The 17,530-nt window shown below is 30.1% G+C and overlaps 3 protein-coding genes and 1 long non-coding RNA gene across 5 annotated transcripts; 2 read left to right on the plus strand and 2 right to left on the minus strand.

Annotated features, from left to right (window-relative positions):
• The first annotated feature begins 273 nt into the window (after window positions 1-273).
• LOC121117457 (dnaJ homolog subfamily A member 1) lies at window positions 274-2,354 on the plus strand. The gene is made up of 3 exons (XM_040711903.2): window positions 274-1,032; window positions 1,186-1,495; window positions 1,559-2,354. The coding sequence occupies exons 1-3, from the start codon at window positions 698-700 to the stop codon at window positions 2,117-2,119; spliced, it is 1,206 nt and encodes a 401-aa protein (XP_040567837.1). The 5' UTR covers window positions 274-697; the 3' UTR covers window positions 2,120-2,354.
• A 1,993-nt stretch (window positions 2,355-4,347) lies between these two features.
• LOC121117874 (uncharacterized) lies at window positions 4,348-7,265 on the minus strand. The gene has a single exon (XM_040712393.2). The coding sequence runs from the start codon at window positions 7,056-7,058 to the stop codon at window positions 4,482-4,484; it is 2,577 nt and encodes an 858-aa protein (XP_040568327.1). The 5' UTR covers window positions 7,059-7,265; the 3' UTR covers window positions 4,348-4,481.
• A 425-nt stretch (window positions 7,266-7,690) lies between these two features.
• On the plus strand, window positions 7,691-8,416 carry LOC121117875 (uncharacterized). Of its 2 annotated transcripts, XR_005864261.2 has the most exons (4): window positions 7,691-7,779; window positions 7,878-7,923; window positions 7,981-8,177; window positions 8,246-8,416. It is a non-coding gene; the product is annotated as an uncharacterized lncRNA (long non-coding RNA). The 2 variants fall into 2 exon arrangements; XR_005864260.1 differs by lacking the exons at window positions 7,691-7,779; window positions 7,878-7,923 and having other exon boundaries at window positions 7,930-8,177.
• Window positions 8,340-10,926, minus strand: LOC121118047 (transmembrane protein 185A). The gene is made up of 4 exons (XM_040712585.2): window positions 10,123-10,926; window positions 9,896-10,056; window positions 9,673-9,825; window positions 8,340-9,288 (listed from the first exon to the last, which is right to left on the minus strand). The coding sequence occupies exons 1-4, from the start codon at window positions 10,653-10,655 to the stop codon at window positions 9,035-9,037; spliced, it is 1,101 nt and encodes a 366-aa protein (XP_040568519.1). The 5' UTR covers window positions 10,656-10,926; the 3' UTR covers window positions 8,340-9,034.
• Between the last annotated feature and the right edge of the window lie 6,604 nt (window positions 10,927-17,530).

Here is a 17,530-nt window from a genome sequence, read left to right on the forward strand (position 1 = left end):
GTATATTCTGAACTATTTTTTTTATTTATTCAAAACAACTTTTAATCCACTTTTTAAAATTAATAGTCGGAGGGTAAAAATTTACAATAATAGAATTGTTCTGATAAGAAAATAAAATACTATTATATGATGTATTAATACAATTAGTTACATAAATTTGAATTTCATCTTCAATCTCCTCTGTGACGTCATCAAAACAGCCAGTAAACAAAAGCACAAAAATCTCTTATCGACACATCTATTATATATAGTCTCCTTGATAGAACGTAGTTGAAAGAAAAATATTTCTAGAATGTTCGAGATCATTCTCTCTCTACATTTTATTTGAAAGCTACAATTCACAAGATTATAGAGTGGATACGTTTTTGCATTATAGAGGGAGAAGACGAAGTTCTACGTCATTGGAAGGACTGATGTAGTAGAACTAATTCGGGGTTACTAGTAGGGGTGAGGAAGAGAGGTTGCGTGCCCTATCCGTATATGTTGATATAGTCTCTGCTGGAACTCGGAAGTGAGAACTCTCTGTCTGTATTCTAGATTATTGTAAGAATTGAATGAATCATCTTGTAAAGTTAGTAAGTGAGAGTTGTCTTGAAGAAACACGACGAGAGGTGAGAGGAGTTCTCGTCCGATTGATTAACTAAAATACTGCGATTGGAAGTGAATTAAATCAAGATTAATAGTTATTAATAGTGCAATGGTGGCCGATACAAAGTATTATGATATCCTTGGGGTGAATCCTAAAGCCACGGATGATGAGTTGAAGAAGGCCTATCGTAAGATGGCTTTGAAGTACCATCCAGACAAGAATCCTAACGCAGGAGATAAATTTAAGGAGATAAGTCAGGCCTACGAGGTCTTGTCGGATAGCAAGAAGAGGAGAACCTACGACGAATTTGGAGAAGCAGGAATTCAAGAGAGTGGTGGAGGCGGGAACTTCCGTTCGCCAAGAGATTTGTTCGATATGTTCTTCGGCAGCGGCATGAGCGGAGTAGGCAGCGGCGGATACTTCAGTCAAAGGGTTCGCAAAGGGTAAGACTAGCCAAAAGACTCCTAAAGAAGAGAACTGCCATTAATATGTCATTAGCAAAGTTCTTTCCTTCTTATGGAAATATGGCGTGTGGGAAAAATTCATTTCTCTTCCTAAAATTTCCTTGTCTAATCTTTTGACTTTGTTAATTATAGGAAGCCTATTAGTTACAATCTTGGCGTAACACTCGAAGAGCTCTTTAACGGTAAAACAAGGAAAATAGCTGCCAATCGAGACATCCTTTGTGATAAATGTGATGGAAAAGGGGGTTCCAAAGTGTCAGTTTGCGATACTTGTCATGGGTCTGGAATGGAAGTCAGAACTAAGTCAATTGGCCCAGGATTCATTCAACAAATGCAAATTCAATGCTCCAAATGCGGTGGAGGGGGTGAATACGTGGATCCCGCCTCCAAATGCAAAACATGTAAAGGAAAGCGAACCATCAAAGACAAAAAAATACTCGAGGTATACATACAGTTTTTCTCTTCATTTTTAATACTTACATTTCCTCTTCTCCATCTTACTAAGATTATGATCGATAAAGGTATGCCATCAGATCATGTTTTTACATTTGAGGGAGAAGGTGACCACGAACCTGGTTTGGAACCTTCAGATGTTATAGTTAAACTTCAAGAAAAAGAGCACCAAAGATTTGCGCGCCATGGTCGAGATCTACATATGAAAAAAGATATCACACTCCACGAAGCACTGTGTGGATTTAACTTCGCTATTAAGACATTAGACGATAGAGACATCCTTATTCAGAACGCTCCTGGCCAAGTAATTAAACATGGAGAAATAAAATGTGTTGAGGAAGAAGGTTTCCCCGTCTACAGAGATCCATTTACCAAAGGTCGTCTTTTAATAGTTTTCAATATTGTATTCCCTGATACGTTATCCCTTGATGCCGTCAAAAATATTTCTAAAGGGCTACCCAAACCTACGCCTCAAAAAATCCCCAAAGATGTTGAAGAAGTGGAATTAAAACCTTATGATGGCAAAGGTAAATCTAGAGGTAGAGATCAGGACTTAGAAGAACCATTGGAGGATGGTGATCAAGAGCAAAGAATCAATTGTGCACAGCAATAAGATTCTAGCCTCATCTCAGAAATCATCATCTTAATTTTATATATAATGGAAATGTGAACAATACGGAATAAAAAAGAAAGAAATGTATAGTTATTTGTATTTTTTTTTAATTTAAAAGAAACAAAAAAAACATTTCCTCTATATTTATTGGAGTCTTAATTAATTAAAGTGTATTAATACTATTAGAAAAGGGATTCCGGAGTATCCTGTTCCAATAAAATATAATAAAATTCAATCTTACGTATCCGAGGTTATTTTATATATTTTTTAATAATATCTATAACTAATCAGTGTAATCACCTATCACTAGGGGGGTGGGGGTTAAAATCAAATTCAGTTTTAGTCCAACTTTTCGTATGCAAAATGATCTTTTGAGTACTTAGGGGGAATATATAATTTCCGGCCTAACACCCCTACCCCCCATCATTTTTTTTCTTATAAATGAATGCGTATTTTTTAATATACATATATTACTAAAAAGAAACTCGCAAATGTCGTGATCATTAAAGCCTTTTTATGTTTAAAGCAATAGCTATATAACATTTTAAGTTTATAAAGTACAGTTTTAACGTCAACTTCTTCTAAATTTTTATTTTAATGTGTACTAGGGTGTCCAATTTTAGGATGACCTATTAATTAGATTTTCTTTTGTATTTTGATGAAAAAATTATGTTATTAAAGTTTCAGTCTTCAATGGGTGTTTTTCGACTTCTATAGCGATTTGAAAATGCTTTTTTTTAACGACATTCTTTATTTATATAGGGATTGAGAAGTTTCAATTTTAAAGTTATGTTGCTGAGTTTAATTAAAGTTCATTTTCACAAGTCATATATAAGAATATAATCTTTATTTTTCACTTTGAAGGAAAAAAATTGTATCCCAACAAAATACTTAGGATACTAGAAACGATCAGAACCACTGTACTTTCCTCCGATTATCAACATCCACTAATTTTATATACAAAAAATTAATACTTAAAACTTTATCTTGATTTGAAAACAATAAATCTTTGAGACATCCTAAATATTTCCCATCGAGCCAGTCTTTCAATTAATTCAAACATAATTGTATAAGTAATTACTCTTCTCAAATTAACCGAATGGTTCCATTTACACAAGTTTTGGGATTTGAAGATTTTGATTTAATCATATATCACCAAAAGAAAGTTTAGAAATGCATTTTGTTGGGTATTAATATCTTTCTCCTGGAAATTGATAGATGAATAGAAATCAACTGGAACCAACCAATCATTCTGAATCATGCCCAGTATTATATTTTATGAAATTGTTAATATTGAGTGATTTAAAATTATATTTAAAATATAACTTTTTAAGGAAAAGTATAGACACTTTCATTGTATTGTGCTATGAAATGGCATTTCTTACCGCATATATATGTATATTTTACATCTTCACTCATAACTAATCTGGAAAAAGATTTTGTATATAGCTACATCAATCCAAAATAAGCATTACGAATACTCGCAACAACATAACTTTAAAATTCAAACATCTGAAATTCAGCATAATAAAAAACTTCTGAATCCATTTACAAATAGAGAATGTCGTTAAATTAGTAATTTTGAACCGGTTATAGAGGTCAAAAAACGCCCTTCTAAGAATGAAATATTATAAACAATTTTATCATTAAAATACAACAGAAGATAGAATTAACAGGACAACCTAGTACAGACGCAGAAATCTAAATTTAGAAGAAATTGACCTTTTTGGGACCTGTAACCTTTTATATAACCTTCAAACTGTACTTTATAAACTTAAAATGTTATAAAACTATTGCATTAACCATAAAAAGGCTTTAATGATCTCTACATTCGCGAGTTTTGTTTTTATTACTTTAAAAATAGATTTAAAAAATACGCATTCATACGTGAAAAAGTAATTTAGGGGTTTGGTCGGATTTTTTTTTTTTTTTTTTTTTCGAAGAAAAATTAAAAGTTCATTTTGCATCCAAAAAGTTTGACTAAAATTTAATTAGCTCATTTTCGTGAATGAACACCCTGCCAACTACTATAAGCAGTCCACTCAATAGTATTTTTGCGATTCCTAACAAAACATGTTATAACTCTTAAGTAGACTATTTTTTGGGGAAATTTTATTTAGTTACATAAGCTTTCTATGCTTTTATTGAAATAAATGCATAATGTCATCACTTCAATGATGCAATATCGCAACGAAGATTTGAGGGTATTCGTTAAAACTATCAAAAACTTCTTATTAAATAATTTAATACCTATATTCATTGATACATAAACAACGAACACAATATTTGAGGGACAGATAGAAATGAGTTTTGAGAATTATGAAAACTCTTAAAATATATATCAAATAATGTTTTTTTTAAATTAGTGCGTATTTATCACAGAAGATGAAGGCCTAGAAATAGCAGTCGCTTTACGAGGAAGAGGAGGATCCGCCATAACGAAATGAGGAGTTCGTGTGTGCACTCTATTTTCAGACGATTTCATGGCAGGAGAAGGTTTAATGTTGTTACCAACATTTTCATAGTTATGCTGTCGAAATACATTAGGCATCATGGTTCCAGGTGGTCTCAAGATACCTTGTGTGAACCCTGTCTTTATGTCCTCATCGTCATCTGAAGCTTGTGAAACCTGTTCGATAGTGGATAAAAGTCCATTTTGTTGTTGAATACTTGTTTGTTGTTGATGAAATTGATCAGGTAGACCTAAAATATTAGGTGGTAGTCCAGCTGCCGAACAGGGCCGACTTCCACCATTTGGTTTATTATTTGCCGGAATACGAACAAAGCTTGATCTCAATGACGATGAGTTTGAGGAACCCCCATTTCTAAGTAGCAATAACTGTTCAGAAACTTGTCTCAATTTATTGGCATGACTTTTTACACTCTCAATATCTGATGTTGAAATCTCTTCTGTGCTTCCTAAAGGCCTCTTTAAAACTGTTTGTAAACTAGAGGGGGAAGTAGATGAACATTCAGATTCATCAGAAATGTGAGATGTTGAAGATATGTTTTTCTCTAGTCGTTTAATTACAGTATGATTTTCATAGTGATAAGGAACTTTTTTGTCAACTTCATCATTAGATCGAATGAAGTTGGATGCATGTTTAGACATTGCAGCTGCAATGTGATATGGTGGCGGACGTTTGTTGGAATGTACGTTAGTTCGCAATTCTTCTAGTTCATGATTGAATTTGCTTGGAGTCGGTGCTAGGGGTAACGGATCGGATGGTTTTCTAATACTATTATTACTTGGATGATCTTCAGAATCAGGAGTTATTTCTTCACTTACTATACCCGAATCACGCCCTCCGTCTAGGTCTAAAAGAATACGCCTAGCCTCATTATTATCTTCTGTATCTTCAAATACTTTCTTAGTTTTATTTGAACTTCCATTGCAGAAATCATTGCACTTAATTTTTGCTTCTTTGAGAAGATTTTTGGTTCGAAGATTGTGTACCCTCTTAGCCATAGCTCGCATTTCCTTAGGGAATGGAGTTGGTTCTCGCCTAAAATTACCAGGTTTGTCTGATTCTGAATCTCCATTCACACTTGCCCACTTCACTGTCGATTTTTTTCGTCGTTCTTCTTCCCATACCGAAGCATGAAATGAACCATTTTCGGAGATACTATCTTCATCATTGAGTTTGGATTGTAATTTGGAAACTTGAGGAAGAAGAAAATTGGTTAAAACTCGTCTGCCAGAGGTGGGATCTGAATCTTGGATCAATTGTATTAAGGGCTTGTTTTGATTTTCCGAAATCCAAAGTGCATTTATTTTGGTCAATTTCATGAAAGATACTGGCAAATAACGAATTGCGTTAGCAGTTATATTCATGACGGAGAGATTCGAAATATGGCCCAATTCTGCTGGAAGATAGGTCAAATGATTCCCATGAACACTTAATATCCTCAAACTAACACAGGAACCTAGATCTTTGGGCAAATATTCCAAGTCGTTGTCATCAGCATTTAGAGTATGAAGTTTTCGACAAAGTCCAATAGATGGAGGAATGTTGTTTAAATAATTTTGATTACAGAATAGTTCTTCCAAATGTTTGAGTCTACCAATATTCGAGGGAAGTTCCTTTAAGGCATTTTCATCTACTTTAAGTGTAATTAACTCATCACAATTACAAATTGAATCACTTAATGATTTTAACTCATTGGTCGACGCTGAGAGATCTATTAATTTTTTACAGTTTCCGATGGAGTCAGATATACTTTCGATACGATTATTAGATATATCTAGATGCACCAATTCTGTCAAGTTTCCAATTAAATAAGGTATATTTTTTATCTTGTTCCCATCAAGCCACAATTCCTTGAGAGTTCTAAGGGATCCTATCACCTCAGGTACATTTGTTACATCGTTTTGACCCAAATCAAGTCTAATTAGAGAGACCAAACGAGAAAGGGATTTTGGAAGTGTATTGAGAGAATTTTCTCTTAGTTCTAAAATTCTTAATTTTGCCAATCTTCCAAAGTTTGCTGGAAGGAACTCAAGAAATGTGTCATTCAAATAAAGTTCGGAGAGATTCAATAGTTGAGTACAGCCTTCTGGGATTTTTTGAAGAGGATTTACACTTAAATCCAAGGAAATGAGATTTTTACATTGTTTAATTGAGTCTGGTACATCAGATAAGATATTTTTACTCAGATTCAGTTCAACTAGTTGGGACAAATTAGAGAGAGCCTCTGGTAGAACATGAAGATCATTGTCAGAAAGGGACAAACGTTTTAATCCATGACAATGAAAAAGTGAGACAGGTAGTGTTCCGATGTTATTACATTCGAGTATAAGAGTTTCCAGAGTTCTTTCAAGAGCAAAAACAGTTGGTGGGACATCATCCAAGGAATGGTGAGCCAGGTCCAATTCGGTTATTTCCTCCTCCTCATCTGTTTTTCTTTTAACACAAGTAACACAATTTAAAAATGCCATGGCCTCCTTAGTTAGTTTTATTAAAATTCTTCATTGTCATTATTCTCATCATTATTCCGAAAGCTGGATATCACTTTCTCGACGAGTGGATAAATAAGAGGAGGAGGACGCAGAAGAAGAGCTGAGAGACCCACGGCCACTACTACTTCTTAGTAGTTACTACTATACTACTACATAAAATCATAATTATTTTACCTGTCTACTTCACCTGTGTAATATATATATATATACAATATATATTTCATTAGTTACTTCTCGGCGAAACAGTCACTTTTATAAAATTTCAAAGAATACGCATTCTAAAAAACCCTGACCTTTCAAGGCTCAAATAAAAATAATTATTGCAATTATTGTCATTATTTTAAATAAAAATCAAGAATCTTGAATATTTTGGAATTAATTTTTTACTATAAATGAAAAATACAGTAAATAACTTTTTTTTTCGTTCCAAAAGGAAACTTTGATTTTTAATAGTTAACTAATTTTTAAATATTTATTAATTAATTTTAATAAAGTTGATTAAATAGTAACGATATGTAAAAAAATAATTTTTAAGTTGGAAATGATAGTTTCCTTTTTTAATATATTATACTTAATAAATAATTTTAAAAAAACAACATAAATATTAATTTATAGTAAAAGTCAACAAAATTGGGGGAAATTATATTGTTTAAACTGGTTTTTAATGTATGAAAAATGACTTTATATAGACGGTTAGAATGTATGTATTAAAATAATATAACAAATTAAATTCGCTTAATCTGTTTTTCTTCCTTCCTTCCTATTTACGAACTTCACTTACCAAAAATAATGTCAAAGATCAAAAACATGAAACTCGACGCTTTTACATACAGAACTAAATCAAGTATAGTCGCATTATACATGTGTATTCTAATGATATCATTTGAATCTGTTTAACTAGGTGTTCTGTTGTGGATTTAGATGGGGAAAAGAGCATTTGGAGACCATGGGAAATCATTTTATAGTAGTAGTCCCATCACTAACTACAGAAGACTACTCGGAAGGAATGAGCGTAAAAAGTTGTCTAATTACCATAAAGAATCATTATTTAGAAAACAAGAATTATACAAGGAGGTGAAATCCATGTGGCCAGTGCTTGTGAGTTTTACTTCCATGTATGTATGTAATCCTTTCATAATATTATTATTTCGTATCTATGTACTTAGTTATTCTTCTTGGTTGTGATAATGAGTGTACTTCTCCTGATCTTTGGCTTTTTTTAATTACTATATTGGATAAGAAAAAAATATATTAGTAATATTACTTATGATAAATTTTGTTTATATTATTTCTATAGAATTTGAAACGAAAAAAATATATAAGAATTTTAAAAACTACCAGTCACATGGATACATATTATTATTATATATAATTTTGTAACATCATTCAAATTAAGGCAATATATACATATATAATGATTTATTATTGAAAGACAATGCTTAAACAGCACAAAAAAGAAAGTAAATTATTATCAAAGAGGAAACAATTAAATAAAAAGATTTTTAACTAAATTTAAGGATGTGTACATAGATAAAATGAGTAAAATAACATTTAAATGATTTTGTGATAGCTAGACACTAACACGTATCATTTAAAGACTATCAAACCCAATTTAATACGGCATTATTATTGCAATCGTGAATAAATGTCTTATGAAAAAGGCAAATATACGTAATTATAATTTATATATAATTCGTCAAAGGGAATAAAAAAATAAATGAGTTCAGCAAACAACTAGTGACTTGGGCAATGAGTAATATTATTTTGACATTATCTTGGATGAATTTATTTATTGCAAGGCGCGCTAGGTAAGTCCCATTAAGTTCACTTTTTTGTATCCATAACATTGGTAAAAAGAGGGATTTTTCAATTCGAAAGCGATTACTCCAAAGTATGTAGGTAGGTAAATAATCTTGAAAAGAGCACCAAATTTAATTTAACAATGAAGTTTTGTATTAGTCTGGCATATCAAGAGTGTGGCAAGGTACAACCGCAGCATCTGTTTTTCTTTTCATATCGCAATTAGGCATAACGGCATCATCTGAGATATCTGAGTTACTTGTATCCTCTTCTTGTGAATTTGATGATTGAGTATTTACATTATCATTATGAAGACTATAGGATATATTTCCAAAAAGTTGTAAGCAGGGGCATATACCAAATAGAAAACTGCAAGGAGGCTTACGAAGTCCGAACCAATATTGATTACCTGCAAAACAAGATACATAACTGAAAATGATTATGATGAAGAAATTTGAATTTTATACTGTGAAATATATCATGGATATCATTTTAATTGCATGTAGTTTTGCAGAATGTTCCATTAAACTATAACTAATTAAAAAAAAAAAACGATGTATAAACTCTAAATATAGAGATCCTTTCCTTTTTGACAGTTTAATTAAAAAAGCAGACGGCTCAAAACTTAAGATTGAGTATTGTAATGTAACTTCACCCAAAGTTAATAGTTTCAGGATAATTTTCTTATGGATTAAACCCTCTGAATCAACTATATATGAGCAGTTCAACACATTTTGAGGTCAAAAAAAAGAGGAATTCATTTTTTAAGGGGATTAATTTTGAAATACACTACCTCCTTTAGATCCAAATGAAGTGATTAAGAGAGTAAGAAATGTTAAGAATAGTGGAGAGAATGCTGCAAAATATGAGACACGAATAGTTCCATCCAACTTATTTGTCAACAAGACTAAAAATACTATCATTGGGATGACCATAAAACTGTAACCTATAATATGTATGTACAAAAATATGGATTAAATTTTTAATATATTCGAGTTGGATATATCATATATTACATAAAGCTAAGTTAGTTGATGTTCTTCTCTGTTCATTATTAAATTCAGGCATTCTTAAAAGTATTCCAGCAAATATGATTGTATAAAGAACGCCAGCAAGAGATATACAGAGAACAATCCAGAGGGGTATAAATATAAACTCCCATGGCCATAAGATGAGCCTACAAGAGAATTAATTATGTGATATTATTGAATGTAAGACATACAATTAGTATGATCAATAGAACCTGTCTAATTTTAGTGCTAAAAATATAAACTGTAGAATATTGACAGCACAAAAGAGTTCTAGCTCGAAAGAACGATCATTGCGGAGACTCCAAATAGAGATAGGGATGGAAACGAGACTGACAAAAACTAAAGGAACAAAAACAAGGATCCAAAGGTGTCTTCGAGATGTTAGATTATCTGCAGCAAGAAGTTCAAACATGAGGAGTAGAAGATGAGTAGCTAAAGAGATTAGCATAGCTTTGTATTGAAGATATTCTTCAGCATTTAACCTTCCCTGAGGTCTCAACCACCAAACATATGAACCAACACATGCTCCAAGTATGGCCATTCCTTTCCATATCCAAAGAGGAATGAAAACACTCCACCACGAGAAAGACTGAAGACCTCCATCAGCTTTGAGGGCAAAGAGTATGGAAAAATTCAAGAGGCAGGAGAAAACGACAAATTTCGATGCATTGAAGTCTTGAAATAAACTCCTAAAATTCATGTGTCCTCCACCGGACCCACTCCCATGATTCCAAGATAGAGGCATTTTAAGAACCACATTAATTATTAAATATTTTTAAACGACAGATGAAAACTTATCGTAACAAATGCAAAAAGTGATAGATTGCAGGAGTCTACACTTTCAACTTAATTAATAATTAAATATCAGACTTAGTTGGTAGTTAGTAGTTGCTCTACAATACTATCAATACAATAGTCAATAAATAATGAACAATCAAAATAGTAAGAATGAATAGATCATGAATGACTAATCTCTAAGTTTTTTCACAATTTTCTCTCAACAAGAACTAAAGCGACATCTATACGTCAGTTGTATGTATGATAATAATATTAATATCAATTTAAATATATTATTATTTATAATATTAATATATAGTTCTTATAGCATTCACATATTATAAGACAATATATATATATTATATTTATATATCATGTACATGATAACTAGTTCTCCACACTGCAGGCCTACATTTATAAATAGTTTGTTTCAGAACATAAATATAATAGAAATCTCTAGGTATGTTAAAAACGTTGTAGGGGGCGCGCAAAACTAACTAAGATTTAGAAGAAGAAATTTTTATATAATAGAAATAATAAAAAATAATATTCATTCTAGTCACGGAGAATCGTTTATATTTTTGAAGTGGCACTTTCGATCCATTTTTCCACTTTATGCTAATAAGCTATAACTATCATCTATCACCTGACAAAATTTCATGAAGCTAGCACTAACCATATTTGATAAATGTTAATATATTTGTTATTTTTTTACTATCATAGCAATAGTAATTTTTATAGTTCCAATTAATTTTAATGTTTAGAAGATAACTTTTTTTTTTGTAAGTATATTATGTAGTTTAATGTATTTGCTTCAAATTATGTTAAGTAATTACTAATATTATTTTTATTTTCAAGCTATTATTTGATTTCCAAGAATAAATTTTATGAATTATAAATAATTCTATTGACGGATAATCGTTTATATTTTCGAATTTGTAATTTTGTGTAAATATATATACTGTTTTTTAATTTGGTCCTTCCAGATTGATTTATTTAGATACTTTAGATAATATATATGTGAAGTTATGTTAATACATGTATGATAATTATAATTGTTATTTTTTTATGAAGAAAATGTTATAATAAATATTAAATATAATACAGCACATTCCTCTTTAGTTTATAAATTGATTTTCTTAAACTTTAAGAATTCATTGATCAGCTAGAATGCACATTCATTAAACGATATAATTTGACATATTCATAAAAATTTATGTCGTTGATATCGTATCAAACATTGACTCTTTCCAGACACTCCTAGCAATGAGTTTTACTCGAGCTCTTGCCGAGAAGTCCTTGGCCGTGACAGGGATCGTTGGGTTCAGGTGAAGAGTTAGTACTTTCATATTGCCCAGTAATAATTAAGTACTCAATTGTTTTACAAGAAAAAAGGGTTTAAGTTCGTCATTTTTTATGTTGCGCTACTGCAAAGTGCGGCTTAAATAGGAACACTTACTTGTTGTGACTTTAACTCCAAACAATTAATAAATTATAATACGGTGTCTGAGTGTCTAACAAATACAATTACAAAACATCTTATTTTCAAATTCAGTAAGTAATTAATATTATATAAAAATATTACGATACATTATAAGTTCTAATTATGTATTGCATATTTATAGATAATTATTTTATTACCAATTTTGTTTTGTGTTAAATTATGTATTTTACAGATACATCGAAATAGCTTTTAGTTGTAACGAAAAACCTATCAATAAGAAAGGTATCAAATTGCACCTTTTTGAAAAACATTACTCTAACTTTCCATATAAAATAAATTATATTGTAATTAGTCATATTTTCTACATTTACTATACGACTGGATAAAAAAATGTTGGTATAAGTGAAAAAAAATTAAAGGATATTTGCAAATTAAAATATCAAAATTTACCTAAGGAATTTAATTATCGTAATATATTAAGGAATATTATTTATAAAATTCAAAATTTAATAATTTAAGACCAAAGTGCATAGCTTAATAACTTTAAAACTTGGTGTAAAGAACCAATTAATATATATTCAGTGTTTGAAGATCTAAATATTATATCTTCGGATACAAGCACATCCAATCTTGATATTTCAAATCTATAGGCTACACATATTGATATGTCTATTCAGACTATTCCTATTTATAACAAACCCATTGCTACACAAACAGACTATTGATAAAAGCAATTTTCTTAATAAATATAAAGAATTAAAAAACAGATGAAGTTATTGAAAAATAGACATAAGCAACTACTGACTTATAATTTCAAAAATAAATAAATAATAACAATACTTTAAAATTAAAATATGTTAAAAAAAAGAATTGGACGATGCTTTAAATGTAATTAAATTAAAAGAAAATTTAATTAAAAATTTAAATAAGGAAGTTTGGGACTTAAGATATAAAATAATTAAATATGAAAATGTTTCGGTTTCAATCACTTCTAATTCAAAAATGCATTTAAAGGCCTATTAATGTATTTTAAATTCAGTTCCCACTGGCAATGTGCCCGAGATATTAAAAGAAATTATTGGAAACGAAGAAAATACTAGAATTCCTAAAAGAAGTACTATAGAAAATATGGTAAAAGAATTAGGTGTTCTATCAGCCATTTTCGTTGCAAAATTTTTAATAGAAAATGATACTGTAACATTAGGATTCGATGCCACTACCAATGAATCTGATCATCTTAACAGTATTCACTTCAAAAGTTCAAGTAATTGTGTAGTTGCTGCAATAGATGAATTACCCAGTGGTACTTTGCTGTACGCAAATCATATTTTAATTAAAGTCAACCATGTTTCCAAAATATTTGTAGACATAACAGATACATCATATCAAGAAGTTAAATGGAAAATAATTAGAAATATAATAAATACGATGACTGACCGTTGCCCGCAAATTCTGCAGCTATTAAAATCCTAAATGTGGAGTAGACCAAAAGTCTCAATGAATACAATTGCCCTTCACCTATTAGAAACAATTACTACGGAAATTCTTAAGGTTATGAAAAAAAAATTGAAGGACATTCGGATAAAAAAAAGTGATTGTATACCTTCAAGGTTAATTTATCAAATAAATAAATTACGCAATAAAGTGGTAAAGGGAGATCCCAGGGGATTTGTTGCGTTCCTCAAATTAAATAAATTCCCTTTAACCCTAATACCTAGATATAGAGGAAATCGTTTACATCTAATATTTCACATAGCGGGAAAATTGATTGAACATTATGATAAATTCAAAACTTTATTAATACAAGTTCAGTTTGCTCTAATTTGAGGAAATCTATTTCCAAGGACCTCCATAATCCCGTAGTTATTAACCAAACTGCATGTACTAGGATTAATTGGAAAGCTGTTTTCAGGTCCATGGATGAAATTTTTTTACACTACTAGTAAAAATGAAATAAATCATGTCGATGGGATAAAGTTAGTCAAAGAAATGATTCTCCAAAATTGTCAGGCATAGTATTAATGTCTTAGCAAAAACTAAATATGACTTCTTTGGAGAAAAAGTAATGACAATACTCATAATACGGCTTGGATGAAACATGAAAAAGATGATCAATTTAAATATTTAATGTTCGATTGCATCGTAGCAATCAACATTGTTTTAAAAAGACAATATATGGATATTGATTAAATTAGAAAAGTAGATGTGTCTTCCATCAGAAGGCATATCATGGATGCTGAAGGAATCATTGGAAAGTTCGGAGCTCTAAAGGAAAAAGCTTCCAATGCAACCATGGACTATATATCTTGTAGAGTTCGACCATCAAAAAATGATATTCTACAGAGATAATATATAATATATAAATAATAATGACGGAAAAAGAAATAAATACGTTAATAACAAAAACAATTAAGTTATGCTGTGACAATAGAAAGAAATTAAAAAATTATCAAAATGAAGTACAAACAGAAATAATAAAAAGAAAAAAATGATAAAACTTCATATAAAGAACGAAAAAAATCGAGGCAAAATTGAAAAAACTATACTCTAATACAATTATGTACATAGCCGTAAGTCTTTATTGCACTTTGTCCGCTTGAGCGAACCAAAAAAAAAAAAAACCTTACCCAACCGTCCACCAATCCCATATGTAAATATAGAGGAATTCTATCATAATTAATTATTAAAATCTATTATATATGACTTATGAACAACTCTGAATAGTACTGAGTCATTGTACTAAAATTACATATTTGTAGCACGTCAACTCAAAAGGAAGCTAGAATATTTTTTCTCGAAATTGAACATGGTATACATTTTCTAATAAATTATAGTGCATTTCAATGAACAAATGGTTTTGCTTAATCCTTTGGAGGCACCGCAAATTAAACTTAAATTAGCTGAAATTCAATACCACATGTATAGAATCAGGAAATTAATAAATTATAAATCTAAGACAATATTGGGGCCAAATTAACTCAAATAGATAAAACAGAGATTTTAAACTACAGTTAACACTCTTGGGTATCTTAATTCATCCCAGAAATTTAAATTCAAACCCTATAATTGACCGTAATATCTCTTTGAAATATTGCCTGTCATTTTATAAATATAAATGATTGAACCTTTGAGCATATATGATTCGTGTAATTTCCATAAAAATAAATATTTTGTTTAACTAAACCCCGAAATGTAGGCGACATTGAAAAAATACATTGCAGCAAAGATTAATATAAATACTTTTAACATTGATTGAAGCCAGTAACATTAAACATGATATCTAACTCAAATATATTCACTCAATGTCAAGTACTTTAAAGCCATATGAAAAATGTTGTGTGCGCCTTTGTTTTTATTTTTGGCTATAAAGTACGTTTGAAATCATTAAGAGAGTGAAAATGCGTTTAATTGAATACAAGATAAATTAAATTTTTACTGCTTAAAAGGGACATGATAATAATTATGTACTTTTTAGAGTGAACTGTTGCTGCAAATAGGAGTTTAAAAAGTTATTTATTATCATAAATGTATAGCAGAAAGCGGAAAAACGCATTTTAACTGAGTGTTGGTGATTTGTTCTATATGTCAGAAGAAGATTCAGAAGGATAACTTTAATGATCACAAAGTTAAGCTTCATAAGAATGACCCCAGCTGCAAGTAACAAGTGAAAATTGACCATAATAAGTTTTTCTTCATTTATTTCAATTATTTATTTTACATGTGAGTTAAGAACATAAAGACTTGTGAACATAATCTGCTATCTTTTCTGTCGATGTACCCGTTATATAGTCCATTATAATCTCGTTCGTTGACTTCATTCATTATTGTTTTCTAACACTTAAGGAGATTTAAATTGTTTGATTTAATTTTATATATAAAAACTTTGCTCTCATTCTCGCCCAGTTTATTTTATACTCCTTCCTTCCTGAATAGATTGGCTTTCCGTCTAGAGTTTTTCCTTCTGATTTTATTTTTCCCAATGTTTGCCTGAAGAAAATTATGGTCAGACAATCCGTTGAACGATATTCTTGCAAGATCTAATCTGTGCTGTAGCATTTGTACTGTTTAAATATCCCACGTTCACCACTGAAAATCAACCGTTCACCCTTGTAAAGCGGACCCAAAAATCTTCCTGACATACGGTACAGGTTATGTCCTTAACTACCAGATCTTATTGATTCAATAAAAGAAGATTTGATTTCAATATTAAATGGTAGAGGCTTGGGTAGGTGTGGTACACACATTTGGAATCTAAATAATAAAAAAAGAACTATAAAACATTAAAATAGAAGACTGGGATGAAGAAACATCAATATATACAGTCGGTTATTGGGCATCAAATGAATTGTATGATAATGCAACTGACTGAAATGCATTGCTTCAAGAGTTAATGTTTTTATTTTACTAAAATCCAGTTTTATATGTTATAACTTTTATACCATTTACATTCCAAATGTGTTATTAATGGAGATGTAAAATTATTGTAAATGTAAAATGCTAATATATAATATAATAAACGATGTTTTAATAATGAATAATTATAATGTGTATGAAATATTATGTTAATTCAAATTAATTAATATTAATAATATCAAATATGTATGAAATATTTAATAATTATATTATTTTACAATAAATTACAACAACTCTTTGCATCGCATACATAAAAAATATTAAAAAATTATAGACTTTGATTTTTGTTTTCTTCTCACAACGTGAAAACATAAAATGAACATACGTCATAGCCGAATAAACAAACAATAACATGGGATAAAAAGCGATGAGCAGGTAGGTAGGAATTCCTAATCAAAAACCATAAAATTACTCCGTTTTTATCGAATAACTATTTAAAACAAATCTAAATTTTTTGAAATCCTTTAACATACCTAGAAATCTCATAAAACCTAATCGTATTATTCAACGCTTAATTTATGTAAAATGAACATCTGTCATTTCGTAGAATAAATTTTATAGAATGCAATATCATATGTAAAGTAAAAATTCCCAATCATCCAATTTGAGTTAAAACATTTACGTAACTTTGAATTTCAATAATCGGTTAACAATTAATAAAGAAATATGAATACATCCCCGTTTTACTCTCATCATCATAAAAACATAGGGTCAATGAGTTCTACTAATATTTGTAGTGCATTTTTAAGGTTAAAAATCAAATGGCAAAACTAAATTGACTTTGTACAATATTACTCCATTTTTATATCAACTGCATCAGAAAATCTATATGAAGTCACGTGCTACAATTAATATATCTTCCACCATGACACCATGTAACTGATTAAAAAAACTTGCATGGATTATATTTTCAGCCTAAAATTACTACAGACACTACTTTTAACATTTTTCCACAGGACAATTACAAACAAATTACCAAAAGTAAT

The sequence above is a fragment of the Lepeophtheirus salmonis genome, chromosome 5 (assembly GCF_016086655.4).
Source record: "Lepeophtheirus salmonis chromosome 5, UVic_Lsal_1.4, whole genome shotgun sequence".
Taxonomy (NCBI): Eukaryota; Metazoa; Arthropoda; class Copepoda; order Siphonostomatoida; family Caligidae; genus Lepeophtheirus; species Lepeophtheirus salmonis.

What these genes read in the sequence shown, in the direction of transcription:
- LOC121118047 (XM_040712585.2), bottom strand. Translation starts at nt 10,655, where the DNA reads ATGCCTCTATCTTGGAATCATGGGAGTGGGTCCGGTGGAGGACACATG. An exon ending in TTAGCACTAAAATTAGACAG is followed by an intron (nt 10,057 to 10,122) that starts GTTCTATTGATC and finishes ATTCTCTTGTAG; the next exon opens with GCTCATCTTATGGCCATGGG. An exon ending in TTCATTTGGATCTAAAGGAG is followed by an intron (nt 9,289 to 9,672) that starts GTAGTGTATTTC and finishes CTTGTTTTGCAG; the next exon opens with GTAATCAATATTGGTTCGGA.
- LOC121117457 (XM_040711903.2), top strand. Translation starts at nt 698, where the DNA reads ATGGTGGCCGATACAAAGTATTATGATATCCTTGGGGTGAATCCTAAA. An exon ending in AGTCAAAGGGTTCGCAAAGG is followed by an intron (nt 1,033 to 1,185) that starts GTAAGACTAGCC and finishes TGTTAATTATAG; the next exon opens with GAAGCCTATTAGTTACAATC. An exon ending in AAGACAAAAAAATACTCGAG is followed by an intron (nt 1,496 to 1,558) that starts GTATACATACAG and finishes CATCTTACTAAG; the next exon opens with ATTATGATCGATAAAGGTAT.
- LOC121117874 (XM_040712393.2), bottom strand. Translation starts at nt 7,058, where the DNA reads ATGGCATTTTTAAATTGTGTTACTTGTGTTAAAAGAAAAACAGATGAG.